A 14,311-nucleotide genomic window follows, 5' to 3' on the forward strand; every position below is an offset into this window, starting at 1 on the left:
ATTTGTACAGGCTTTTGTCTGAAGATGATCCAAACCCGGGATCGAAACGTTACGTTTTTTAAACGATTTTTACAATAAATCCTTAATATTTTTTTCACACACTAACATCCGTGTTTAGGGTCTTATTGGCCCTTTGACCTCCCTTTTATGAATTTTTTATCAAAGAATATATTCTTAATTTCAGAAGAATATCATCTAAAATCTTTAAGAAGATTTTTTAAGTATAAAATCTTCTACTTGCAAGAATATAATTTTTTCGGTGTAGCAATAAGGTAATCATGTGTATAATACTCGTATTATTTACTAGAAATGTAAAATTTATCGTAGCGATGATTATCACATAAACTATATGTGTGTGTTGACACACACAGTTTACTGTTAACTCTAAAGTATAGAAAAATAATTAATTCAGAAAACACACGGAATTTACTGGTAAATATATATATACACATATATATACATATACATATATATATATACATACACACACATATATATAATATATTTAAAACAATGTGTATGTGTGTGTTTTCTGATTTGTAGCTTAATGTGACACGCAATATATTTTTTAATGTAACTGTAATTAATGTTTTGCACATCAGTTACCATGTAACAATATTACTTGTATATTTCTTAAATATTTTTATCAAGTACTTGAAAAAATCTTAATTTTCTTTAAATTTTGACCGCTATATATTTTTTTTTGTTACATATACAATATGTGTGTGTGTGTGTGTGTTACTGTACTGTGTGTGTATATAACATATTTGATTTAAATTTTCATTCACACATGCGTATCCTTTTGAAAAGGATAGAATTTTAAGACATGGAATAAGCGGTCTAGCTTATTTTTTTTTTTTTTATCCTCAAAAATTAGCTTCTAACGTGATTTTCTCGTGTTGGAACAGCGCGGTCGGCTGCCCCACGTTCAAGGTGTTCGCTCGCACCGATGATGACGACATAAAACAAGGTAAGATATCCCGTGTATTATAGGCCGTGCCCAGTTTCGTCCAATCAAGCTAATGTTCTAATAATTTGAAGTCGGCCGTTTAATGAAGGAACGAACAGCCTCGCCTGAGAGCTTCGATTATGGATGCGGCGACTTTACGTTATAGTACGCTACGTATTCCCGCGCTATCTGTTTTTGACGCGATCTGCGCAGCGCCGAGGCGGAAAGGGTGGAAGAAAAATGAGCGGATCTGTATATGTTGCGCGCATATAAATCGCGGATTCTTTTCTTTCTCTTTCAAATTTCTAAAAATTTTAGCTTGTTTGCAAAATTCTGATAGTTTTGGTTTTTTCTTGGAAAAAAATTAAAAAAGTGTTCAAAAAATTTCTTGTAATTATGAATATACAAAAATAGCTGATTATAGAAAATTGAAACCTGCGTATAACAATCGAATGTAATGTTAAATGTAGCGCAAGATCAAGAAGTTGAAGTTTCAGCTATCGGAGTAAAATTGCCGAAATTGAGATCAAAGGGGATGTTGCCGAACAGCACACTGCTTTCTTATAAGATAACTCGTTAATACCGCGTTTGTTTAATTAGTTGCAAACCGAGCAATTGTCCGATACAATACTGTGATAAGTTCCATACGTTGCGTGGATTTTGTCACTGGAGTGAAAATGATTGGAAGAGCGATATGTTTTGAGCGGCATTGTCGGGGAAAGAAAAGCGCGCGCGGTGGTCAACGCGCTCGCACCTCCCGAAGCAACCGCCTTTGGCGCGAATTCCGCGGCCGCTATAAGTCGCGGCGGGCAACCTATCGCACCTTCAGTGAGAACGCGTTCGTGTTCGCGCGAGGACGCGCCGAGGGCCGAGGTCGAGGAGGCCGAGGACGGGAAGAGGACGCGATTTTGCACGCGCGCCCCACGGTCTTCCCTCGGGCTTCCCGCATTGCCCCCCAAGTGCGTGTGCGAGTATGTGCGCGTTACTCGTCGGATAGTTAACGCCGTTAAAAAAACGCTCGTGACATTTCGAGTCCTCATTGCGAGAGTATCAACGATTTTTATATATCAAATCAAGTGGCAAGTTTTTTTTTGTACTTTGAAAAAGCGCAGAAAACAACAAGCAATCTGTGTGTCTGTGTACATTGGGTGTGTGTGCGTGTGCGTGTGCGTGCGCGCGTGTACAGAAGTCCGGAAAATAGCAAGTGACAGCTCGTGCAGCATCAAACAGTTTTAGAAAGACAAATTGTTGACAGGTATTTTTTTATCTTTTTTATTTTGACGAACAGAAGAAAAAAGAAAAAAAATTTTATAATAAAGTGTCTTCCTGTTTTTTTTTTTTTTTTTTTTTTAATTTATTCAATTAAATAAAATCATAAAATTAAAAAAATCTGAATATTTGAAGGTGGATGTTTTAATTATCAAGCGATACGATTCAAATCGATACCGTTTTCACACCGGTGTATTTTTACAAACTCATTTCTCAAGATTTCATTTGTGTTCATTTGTTCGCTTCCGGGTGAATGCGTTTACTTTCCGGCAAAAAAATTACTCGAACTCTCGGCTTAAGAACTCTAATGAGTTTCTAATGTTCTGTGTTGCAACAATGACGTAACTTCAATTTATTTGAAAATACAGGAAAAATAGCAAAGTTACACACCGATAATCAACAGTTTGAAATATTTTTTTTCCCCAACAACGGCATAGTTAACGCATCGTTCGGCAAAAACGATACGTCCGTGTATAACAATTAACGCAGTGACCGCATCGGCTGTTTCGTTCAAAAAATTATCGGATATTACGCGAACGTTATTACGCCGCCCGGAACTTCCTCGCTCTATAAATTTCAGACGCATCGGTATTCGCACGCGGCTATCCGTAAAACGCGGCGAGAGACTTCGGTAATGTATATGTGCATCGAAAACAAAGCGAGTCTTTTTTAGAAACTTCGTAATTTCACAAATCCAATGCGATTTTCGAAAGCCGCGCTTCTCTCAACAAAAATTTCATTCAATTATCGTTTCAATTTTGGCGTAACAAAAAGAAATTTGTGCTTCGTCGGGAGAAACCGGCGTAAATTAAAATTTGTCGCTCGCTATACGCTATATAAAGCGAAATGGATTTTCACAGCGTGCAAACGATGTGATGTTATTTCCCATCAATAAAAATCATCATAAAAAAATAATACAAATTTTCTCGCGCGCATCGAACCTTTTGCGTGCAAGTCACTATAATATCAACGACTGTGTGCTGCAAAAAGATGATGTTTGTTGGAAGATATTCAAGGCCGCGTGGTCATCGATAAATCGCGGGCTTACGATGCAATTTTAAAATGCACCCTCGTTATCTCTCTCTCTCTCTCGACGTTAATCTATTTTGATTTCTCGGATCATCAACTTTCGCAACGAAAGACACGACCGCTTTACGTTATCATCGCGTATTGATTTTTTTCACAATTATTCAGTATGCGTGTGTGTGTATTATTTTGTTTATAAACACACATTACATATAATCTTGTAAAAATATTCTTTTATCTCATAAACTTCATATATTGTAAATTTTTATCGGTTAGTCTTTTCTGCGCGATCTCGATCTCGATCTCGCGATAAGCAAACGCACGTCCCCCCAATTCCTTTGATTGACAACGTAAAGCAAGCGCAGAAAGAGTTAATTGTCTTCTTTAAAGGTGTACATAACAGCCCGGTATCCTCGGGATCGATACTCGCCTAAGAAGATTTTTCGTTCGCACGAAGCGCCGCCTCTTATATCGATCTCATTCAAATTCAAGTACATAGACCGCGCGCGGGCGAACGGTCAAGACGTATAAAACTTTCCTCGGCTGAATGAACCGAATCGCGATTCACGCGAGATTTTTCTCTTTTCAATTTGATTCAATAGATTTTCGAGCGATGCAACTTTGTTGCGTCTTGCGAAAAAAACTGTGCTGATCTTAATTGCTCAAAACTATAATTAATTCTCACCGTCAGTTTGTTAAGTACAAATAATATTATATTAATCGCACGTGTTTGATGTAAATGTCACGTGATATTTCGGTCAAGATTAATTAACTTGATTCGATAAAAGTCTTATTATATCGCGCGATTCTTAGCTGTTATTATTGAAAACCAGTGAAAAGTGAACTATTGGCTTTTTGCATATTAAGTTAACAAATTGTTTTTTTTTTTTTTTTTGCGAAAAATAATTCAGGCGGCTTTTTATTGGTTCCAAAAACATGATTATTACGAAACGGGATTTCTGAAAAATTCAAAGTGTGTAGTCTTTGAATAATTCTTTAACATCGCACATTTTTGCAGCGCGGTCGCGATAGCGACTTGCACGCGAACGAGATGTGCTATAACATGTCCGTGCGATGGAATATAAACCATTTAGCGTAATCGAAATGTGTGCGGAATGCAAATGGGTGATGCGAAAACCTCATTGCGTCACAAATCTCTCACGTTGAAACAAAAAAACTCAAAAAAAAACTCACGTTGTTGCGAAAATAAAAATCCTAAATCCTTTGCGACCTGTGTGATAACGTGCAATCAAAAGGGAAATCCATTCTCCTTGTTTTTTTTTTCATCATTTTGCACGCAAGTCTTTCCGCTTCTTACAATTGCTATTAATTAACATATACCACCATTAGCCTATATGCTTCACTCGGCGAGAAAATCACATGTACTTCTTCTGGTTGAACTCAATTTGCAATTCGTTCTCTTGCATATATGATGTAATACACGTACACACAAAACGAATGTGCAATTATTCAAGATCTCAAAAAAAAAAAGTGAAAAATCATTTCTCTTCTGTATCAAAATTTATCAAACACGCATTTTACAAAGGGCAAATCAAAAAAGGAAGAAAAAGAAAGAGAGAGAGAGAGAGAGAGAGAGAGATAACGCTGTTCTCTTTGGATCTGTATTGCTTGTAAAAACTTTGTTTCCCTTTTTTTATAAAAAAAAAAAGAGAATTAATTTCTGGGCAGTTCAAGTACACAAAGTTTGTTTTATTTGAAAAATAAAAAACCGAAACTTTTCTTTATTATAACAGAGTCTTTGAAATGCAGACAAAAAGAACCACGAGCGCGTTTTTTTGTATCGATCAACAAAAGCATTTGGCGGGAAATTTAACAGTTAACTTAACTGTTTTTTTCGCCGCTCAAAACCTAATTTTTGTCATTATATAGACGCAGGTGTAAAATCGGGCCGTTGACCCCGGGGTACGTATGCGCAGTAATTTATGTTTTCCACTCTCTTCGAAGGTACAGTTCAGTTTTATGATGTGTTACGTATGATGTACGCGCGATAAGTGCGATTGCGACAGAAGGTATCATTATACGTTGCGCGTGCGGAAAAAAAAGTCGCGGCAAATTCGCGAGTCGGTGTGGAAAGCGCAGCACTGCCGCAATATCTCTTTTTTTTTTTCTATATATGTATATATGTGTGTGTGTGTGTGTGATATTTGAATTTAATAACGATGCAACAATGAATGTTAATTAAGAACGTGGTTTAATTTACGTCTGTTCCTCGACTTTGTTGACGGCGAGTCAATGATCGTTCTTTGAACGCAATTTCGTTTCACAATTCACAACGAGTTGTTCGCGCTTAATTAAGGTTATTAGAACGCAAGAAGAAAAATTGTTCTCATGTGTAAACGCATAAGAGAAGTTTTTTGGTTAATCGATAACTGCATAAAATAAAGATATATACGCGTTCTAAGATTAAATTTTAAAATAAGCTAGAGAGAGAGAGAGAGAGAGAGAAAAGAAGAATATTTATTTTTTAAATTATAGTTGAGTTCGGTGAGTAAAAATAAATATGTTAAATATAGAAGCGTTGCCGAACAAGTTGCAGGATTTTAGGCAATTGAAAAATTAATAAACTGTCGTGTGAGTTAAAAAACAAAACAAACGTTTCGACTTTATTTTAAGTCTTCCTCGGTGTTATCTTTGACCACAAATTTTTCACATTTATAACGTTGACTTGTGATGTTAACGTGTCAACGGTAGTTGTTAGACTTGTTCGGCAACGCTTCTATATTTAACATATTTAAGAATATTTATTTTCGATTGAATATTTTTGAGTCTCTCTTTTTGTTTTGATTTTAAGAATATGAACACACAGTCTCTTAAAGCATTAGATTCGTAGACGATCAATGTAATCGAGTAGCGCTTAAAGATTGATTCTGCGCGTTATGGAAAATATATCGATAATATTTTCAAACCAAAAAACTATAGGCTGCTTCTTACATTTATTTGAATCTGCTCTTGTTCAAACGATGACTAAAAAAATCAAGCAACGAGTATAAGCTCACGATAACAAGTTCCGCAGAAATACTCTTGCATCAGTTAAATCAGTAAAATATTTATCGCACATCAAAGTTGAAGTTTCGACTTTTTTGTTTAATTGCGCATCTATTTTGTGATACATTTTTTGTCCGCATAAAGATTCGCAACGCATTTAAAAAATTAAGAAACAAAAAACACATCCTATTGATATGTATCGTTCGAACAAATGAAATTTTTATTAGATTGCATTAGATAAAAAAGAATATAGAATTAATTACGTATATCTGTGCGCTTAATGCGTCGTTAAATACAAGCTAGGTTTAATTAGCGAAAGTTTTTTTATTTTAATTCGATAAAAACTAACTTTTCCGCCTTTCGAAATCGCTTATATCAAGCGCAACATAAAAAAACAGTAATGATCTAACATTTTTATATATTTACGCAGTAGATAGTAATATGAAATATCGTGAATATAATATGATATAATAAACACGATATAATATAAATAAACGATTAAAATATCGGAATATAAATAGTTACACTTTAAATACAATTGCGCTTAATTGAAAAAATATTTCATAATAAGAGAGAAATAATGTGCAATATTGAATATATAACATTGTAACGGAAGAGAATACTTATAAATAAAAGGATTTATGTTTTTTTTTTAAAGATTTTAATTTGTTAAATGTAGCGCAGCCGAAAATAATAACGGAAATAACTTCAGATCTTATCTTTTATAAGGATAATAACGGGCATGTCGTTGTGTTTCTATTTAATGAGACAATTAGAAACTGTCACATGACGAGTGAAAGTATATATATGTGTGTGTGTGTGTGTGTGTGTGTGTTTTACTCGAAGACACATATCTTATTATTAATTCAGAACGTTAATCGTACTTACTTGTACCTGTTTCGTGTGTTTTGCAATTATATACGCTACGTATTATTCGCTCGTTCATTGATTCGTGGCGAACGACAGTTGTAAATCACCCGGTTGCTGTTATAACAAGCGGCTATACGCGGTAAATTACATCACGGACATTTCCCACTTGTCCCGGATCTGAATCTTAATTACAGTTAGTGGAAATAAGATGTACGGTTATTTGTTCCGTTATTTAATTATAGAAAATTATTTTCTATTTTCTAATTTATTATAAAAAAATATATATTTATCATTACTTTATACAAATATAATTATTAATACAAATTACTCTCTGTATTTTACCCGTACGCGCAAATGCGTATTTTATTTTTTCATGTAATATATAATGACATTAAAAGTAAACAAATATTTATGTTGTGTTTCCTCCAGAAATAAAGAAATGAAACGAACCGATCATGACGACCACGAGCGGCAAGGTCCGCCGCCTTTCCGGGTGCTTCCTGACACCGCTTATCTGTCGCCGATTGTGCCGACGCCGCCTCCACCACGAGCGCCCGAGCCTTACAAAGTCGTCCCGTCGGCAACCAGAACGCAGCGACGATCAACTAGTTTCGTAATTCTCGCCGAGTCCAGACCGATCAGCCCGGAATCCGGTAACGTCTCCATCTTGCCCGCAGGTAGAATCTCGCCCTTCCGCGGACGCGGATTCAAAGAACCACCACCCCGCTCGGTGTCGAGGCCGCAGTCCCCGGAAACCACCGCGAATGAACACCGACGCGGAAGAGTCGAGCGAAGAGGTTAGCAAAGAATTGATAAAAATTTATAAAAAAAAATATATTAACACTAGATATACCAGCTATTTAAATATACTTGTTAAAAAATACAAAAAATATATTTGTTACGAATATATATAAAGTAACATTAAGTTCATAAAATGTATTCTCTACTTATAGCTACACCGAAAAAATTGTATTCTTGTTTTGAGGATATCCCACTTACTTTAAGTATATTTTATACTAAAATAGGCGTCAAGAAGAGTTTCTTATTTTAAGAGGAAAATCCTCTAAATAGTAATATTGATAAGAATATATACTGATTAGAATATATACTAATAGAATATATACTAATTAGATTTATATATATATATATAATCAGTACGTAATCTATATATCTTTTGCATTAATAACGATATTTTGTAAGATTTTTTAAATAATTTTATTTTTATTACATTTTAAAGTTTCTCATACATATTACCTATGTTTAATTTTTGATTTTTAATGATCATAATCTATATCTATATTTATATTCTTTTTAATTATTATTTTTATAATGCAATGTAAACTAATATACAGTATAATAATAATTTTAACACTTATATTATTTAACACTTATATTATTTTTAATTATTAAAAAAAAACATATCTCACTATCAAAAAAGACTATATTCTTAAATTAAGAATATATTCTTAAATAAAGAATATATTTTTAATTTCAGAAGAATATCATCTAAAATCTTGAAGAAGATTTTTTAAGTATAAAATCTTCTACTTACAAGAATATAATTTTTTCGGCGTACAAAAGTCATAACATCATTTTGGAAAGCAAATGAATAAATTTTTACATGCAGTAAAAATTTTGAATTGAAATTGCACGACCAGAGTCAAAATGACCGGTCTGGTAAATCTAGTGTTAAATGCGCATGTCGAGGAAAGTTTTTTTTTCTCTGCAAGTATTTTGCAAATTTGTGATGTTACGATATTTTAAAAACACATTTTCCAAACAAGTAAAATATATATATATATATATAATTTTGAAGTTTTCAATTCTCATATAAGTATTTTTCAAAGTTTTCCAAAATTTGTACAAGCCTTAACACAAAGTAATCATTTTGCAGCTTCGGCGTCGGAACAGAGTAATTCTAGAAAGAGCTTGATACCGCAGCCAACTTATCGTCAACGTTCCACTTCATTGACAAAGGTCAACGAGCAGTCGTCGTCGTCGTTGTCGTCGCAAAAGACCAATCGCCGAGCCGATTCGAAAACGCAACAACTGAACAACTCTAAATCACGCCTGAACGTTTCCGGTTTGCAAGGTCGACCGAACGCGTCGTCCGACTCAAAAACTCAATCGAACGACTCGAGAACACGTATGAGCAAGATCGATTATTCTCGGAGTCGTCCGTTTGCGGAACCGAGAACTCGCTTCATATCCAATTCGACCAGCAATCTCAACTCAACGACAACGACGCGCCGAAAACAAACGACGACGAAATCATTGACAAAACTCTCGCCGATCCAAGGCACTCCGACGAAACAGGAAAAAACAATTTCCGAGTCGAACGCGAAAGGAAGAATATCTTCGAGAATATCGTCTCCCACAAAAACACCAATGAAATATTCGCAAAAGAACGCGACCGGTTCGAATAAAAATGAGAATAAAAATTTCAACAACAACAACAACAACAACAACAACAACAAGGAACGCGTTGTTTCGCCATCGAAGATACCGGTAAAAACGAATAAGACGAACGGTTCTTCCGTCAAGTCGGCCGAACAACCTAGCCAAACGTTACAGATCGAACTTGTTGAATCGAAAGACAAAAATCTGATAAATCTGCTCAAACAAACTGCCACGAACGCGAACAGCACGTCTAGCGAACGTCTGGTGAACACGACGACGACGACAGCCGTGCAACCGCTGCAAATTGACGCGGTTAACGGTGTTTTAACGGAACGTAACGACGGTAATCCGTCAAATTCAAAAGAACGAGCGGAAGTAACGTCCAAATCGTCCGCGTCCAAAGACGCTTCGCCAGTTCCTATTGCAACGCAGTCGGGTTTACCTCCGACGACTCAGAATTCCACGTTACTCGAAAATCAATCGGCCAAGGCGAGCACTTCCGCGAGTTACAAGAAAGACGGGCCCAAACCAAACGCCGACGGAAGAGCTTCGGGAAGCCAATCGACGGCCAAGCGACGGGAAGATCAGGAACTGAATTCGACAACTTCGACGGAGATGTCTCATCAGATCAAGAGCGACTCGACTTTCGAAAGAAAAATGGCGGCGAATCGCGAAACTTCGGAGACCAATAAGACGCTACCTAAAGTGATGGAAAATAATCCGCAGATTGTTGCGAATCAGGAGAGAAAAACTGTTGCGGCAACGGCGAAGACAAACGACGCGACGATGGCGGACAAAGCTGCGAGCAGCAATAACAAAGAGAATTCGGCGACAGACGCGGAAAAGACGAGTGTGAACAGTAAAGGTGTTTCGTCCAAAAACGGAATTCGCGGCAGTCAAGGATCGTTGGGATCCACAGGCGTGTCCGTGGACTCTATAATGAGTTATAAGTCCACAGACACGGGAGTTAGCTTAAATACGTTTGTAAGGGTGTCCTCGCCGAGAGAGAAAGTGGGCGTGCACGTGATGAAGCGGCCGCAGGAAATCAAAACGCTCAGCGGCGACATTGTTCGCGAAGAAGACAGGGAGTCCGAAAAGAAAAGACGGTGAGTCCAATGGTTTTTTAATATACCTATTACTTATGCACTAATAATTTTCACTTTTTTTTCAAAAGTTTCACACCGACAACATGCCAATCAGCTACTTGTCAAACTCATTTAATAATTAAAAAAAGTTGTGTTTTTTTTATTTCAAAATTTTTCGGTTTTTCGTCAGTTCATGACGAAACTCTTGACTCACACGTAAGGTAAAAGTCCCAATGACTGACCACGTCCTATTACCTGACCACTAGGGAGAATATTATTTTTTATTAACATCTGTGCACGCAAAAAGAAGAATATTATTATTCATTTACATTATTTAACTGTTCAGCTTTTCATATAAAAAATTATGCTTCTGAACATTTTGCTTAGAATATTTAAAAACTTAATGTATATTTATACCATGATTAATCATGGTTGATTTCTTAAGATATGGCTAAGAAAAGTGTCAAACTTCTTAAGACAATAAGTAATAAACAGATCAAATTTTACAATTGACACAAACTATTTTAACTTGTTCAATTCAACCATAAAATGTTCGTCATTTGATAAATCAGGAGGGAGTGTTCTATAAAAAAATCCACCGAAGAAGATTAAAAATAAAGCCGAAACGTTTGGAAAATAAAATTGGCAGATTTATTTATTGCAAAACACCCTGCAAACGGTTCACACTTGCCCAACTACAACCGAAAAATTTTGAAATATCGTCAAGAACCCATTCAAATCAACAACAATATTATTGTTTTTTTTTTATCTGTAAATAAAATTGTTTGTTTATCACGTGTGTTAATATATCCGTTTAACAAATGTCGTTCTTTTCTTCTTTTCGTCGATTACGAGCAATAATGCACCTTTCGATTTCGGTGCGGTCAGAAAGAGTTAAAACACGCACTGGAGTAATAAAAAAAATATAAAATAATAGAATAATATAAAAACACATTTTAATGTTTGACAAAAAAAAAAAAAAACTATAAAACAAGAATAAAAGAACGATTTGCTCAGATATAATCTGAGTAGATGATATTAATATCTAAATCGTGTGATAAATAAAATGAAATTTTTCTACGGATTCCGCGTCACGGCAACAAGGCATCGCTCTCAATTAAATAAATCATTTTCGTGACGCGATTGTCTTACAAAAAAAAAAAAAAAATTAACCGTCGAGATTGATTGTCGAAAAATCTCTACGTTTTCTCTTCTTTTTTCCTTAACTTCACATGCGATCTCTAACGTAATATTCAATTTTTAATTTTTCAACGCTGGATGGTAAAGCAAACGCGCGAGCTATTCGCGGTTGATTGTTAGAAAAAAAGGCCTTGAGAAATTTTCTAAAGAGAATGCGTTCTATAACTACACGTAGAAGTTATATTATTGTTATTTTCTAAACTTAGACTCTCTCGAAACTTTTTGAATTTAAATCTGAAACCTGTGAATATAAAAGGAAGATAAAAAAAAAACTCTCTCTCTCTCTCTCTCTCTCTGTTTAGTTATAGATACCCAGAATGGGTATAAGGTGATTCGAGATATAACCGCTCTATTTCGTTCGAACGAAATTTCCTTTGATGTAAACCCAAGATAGTGTATGAAGTGGCTTTACGACATGAAATGATTAGTCGCGTATTTCATCACACCGATATAATAGCGACCTAAAACCAGATCTTTTGCTTGTGAGACATGTTATATACATACAGTACCGGCCAAGAATAAGTCGAGTATTTTTTTTTTTTTTTTAATGTTATGCGATTCGCCAAAATCCGTTGAAGTTGTTTATATTGTTTAGTCTGAGCAAAGGTTGTTTTATTGAGTAAAAACGTATTAGATACGTTTCCATATTTCGAGGTTGTAACGTTCGTATGTTGTACATTAACGGACGTGTGTATTGAGTTTTCTGAAACGAACGCACACGGACGTAAATCGCGCCATTCGTTATACTGTGCGCTATTGCAGTAATTTCGCAGATATCTCAGAAGCAAATCGCAGGGCCGTTGCGTTGCTGCACAGTTATTTATTCATCGTTCCTCACAACCGCGCTTCCGAGTTTGACCGAAGCATCTCTCCCCACACAGTTTGATATCTTTCAAGACACGAATTCATCGTTAAATTTAATGACGCTCGTGTGATTTAGGCCGTGTCGCGAGAGATTCCTGATGAGATAATTATAATTTTGACAATTTCAGAGACTATCGGTTAATTCATGATATTTACTCATAGTTATGTAATATTTTTGAAAAAGATAAGCGCGCAATTAATTTTTTCTTCCTCTTGAGAAATATATATAATAAAATAAATTGCTTTTCAACACGAAGATTTGCGACGATTTTGTACTTTAAAGCGCTGAAAAATAATAGAAAACTTTATATATATATATATATATATGTGTTATATATAAAATATATATATATATATATATATACATTTTACATTAGGTCTACCGGAAAGTTCTGTCCGTTTTTGGAATAAAACAAAATACAAATTTTTCTGAAGTTTTCAAAAATGGGATATACAAATTGCCCTCACGCTGACAAGAAATCAGTAATAATAATGGCAATTATATTATTTAATCAAGTTTATTGACGGTAAGACAAATTTGTATTTTGTTTTATTCCAAAAACGGACAGAACTTTCCGGTAGACCTAATATATATATATATAACACATATATATATATATATAAAATGTTGCAAATAATACATAGACTTGCGTAATACTTGTATAAAAAAACTCAAAGTAAAATACTATGATTATAACTGCGCTTTCCGCTACACTGTGCTACTTCCGTCATCGTTAAATCGTGATTTCTTGAAATGTGTGGAATAAACAAACAATTCACACATTGTTCGCTTGAGTGACAAAATTTCTCTCTTTGCTCTTTTTTTTTTTTTTTTTGAAAAACTTTCTCCGAACAATTTGGCAATAATTTTTGCCTCATTGTACAAATAACACAGATCCATTGAATTATTCTTACTGATATACAAATTGTTTGAAAAATAGATAGAGAATAATACATCCCGCATTCTCATTCATAATTTTTTCTGATGAATATTAAAGAATTACGCGCGAGAGTTACTTCCGGGAACAATTTGACTAGCCTGTTGATAAACTAGCGTGACGAGAATTTATTATATATCCCGCAAAGAATAGGATGCCCGCGAAAAGATGTGTACGTGATTTCTGCAGAAAGAGTTTTCGCTTCGCCAATCACAACACGAACTGCGGCCGACGAAGTTCCCGGTCGTATTTACAGTCGAGCAAGATTTCAAGAGTTCCTTCACCCCTAGACTAGTTATAAATTTCTACCTTCGGCCGAGGCAGCCGAGGTGTGTCTATCGATCGTGTCGGGATTTACATCGACTGAGCTACTGCAGACTATAGAGCTCGCAAGAGGATAATAAATTAGTATTCCCGAACTATCCCTCTTAGCCGTCATAATGGCCACTGCCGTCTGAAGATTCAGAGTGCTGTAGAAAAAGTATATACTTAGTCATATTTGTTGCGATATCACGATACCATATCTCTGTGATATTGAAATCGGCATCGATTTATGCGCCGAAAAAATTATATTCTCGTAAGTAGAAGATTTTATACTTAAAAAATCTTCTTAAAGATTTTAGATGATATTCTTCTGAAATTAAGAATATATTCTTTATTTAAGAAATTTCTTAATTTAAGAATATAGTTTTTTTCGATAGTGA

At 35.1% G+C, this 14,311-nt stretch overlaps 1 protein-coding gene across 1 annotated transcript in view; it reads left to right on the forward strand.

Moving 5' to 3' along the window:
• Window positions 1–1,846: 1,846 nt before the first annotated feature.
• LOC109854772 (protein stum) overlaps window positions 1,847–14,311 on the forward strand; it is a 22,821-nt gene continuing 10,356 nt past the window's right edge. Inside the window, exons 1-3 of the mRNA XM_020428199.1 lie at window positions 1,847–2,204; window positions 7,550–7,917; window positions 9,015–10,626. Of these exons, the coding sequence (XP_020283788.1) occupies window positions 7,560–7,917; window positions 9,015–10,626 (1,970 nt within the window). The 5' untranslated portion in view covers window positions 1,847–2,204; window positions 7,550–7,559. The remainder of the gene's footprint in view (window positions 2,205–7,549; window positions 7,918–9,014; window positions 10,627–14,311) is intronic.

Source organism: Pseudomyrmex gracilis, unplaced genomic scaffold (genome assembly GCF_002006095.1).
Source record: "Pseudomyrmex gracilis isolate BER0280 unplaced genomic scaffold, ASM200609v1 scaffold_73, whole genome shotgun sequence".
Taxonomy (NCBI): Eukaryota; Metazoa; Arthropoda; class Insecta; order Hymenoptera; family Formicidae; genus Pseudomyrmex; species Pseudomyrmex gracilis.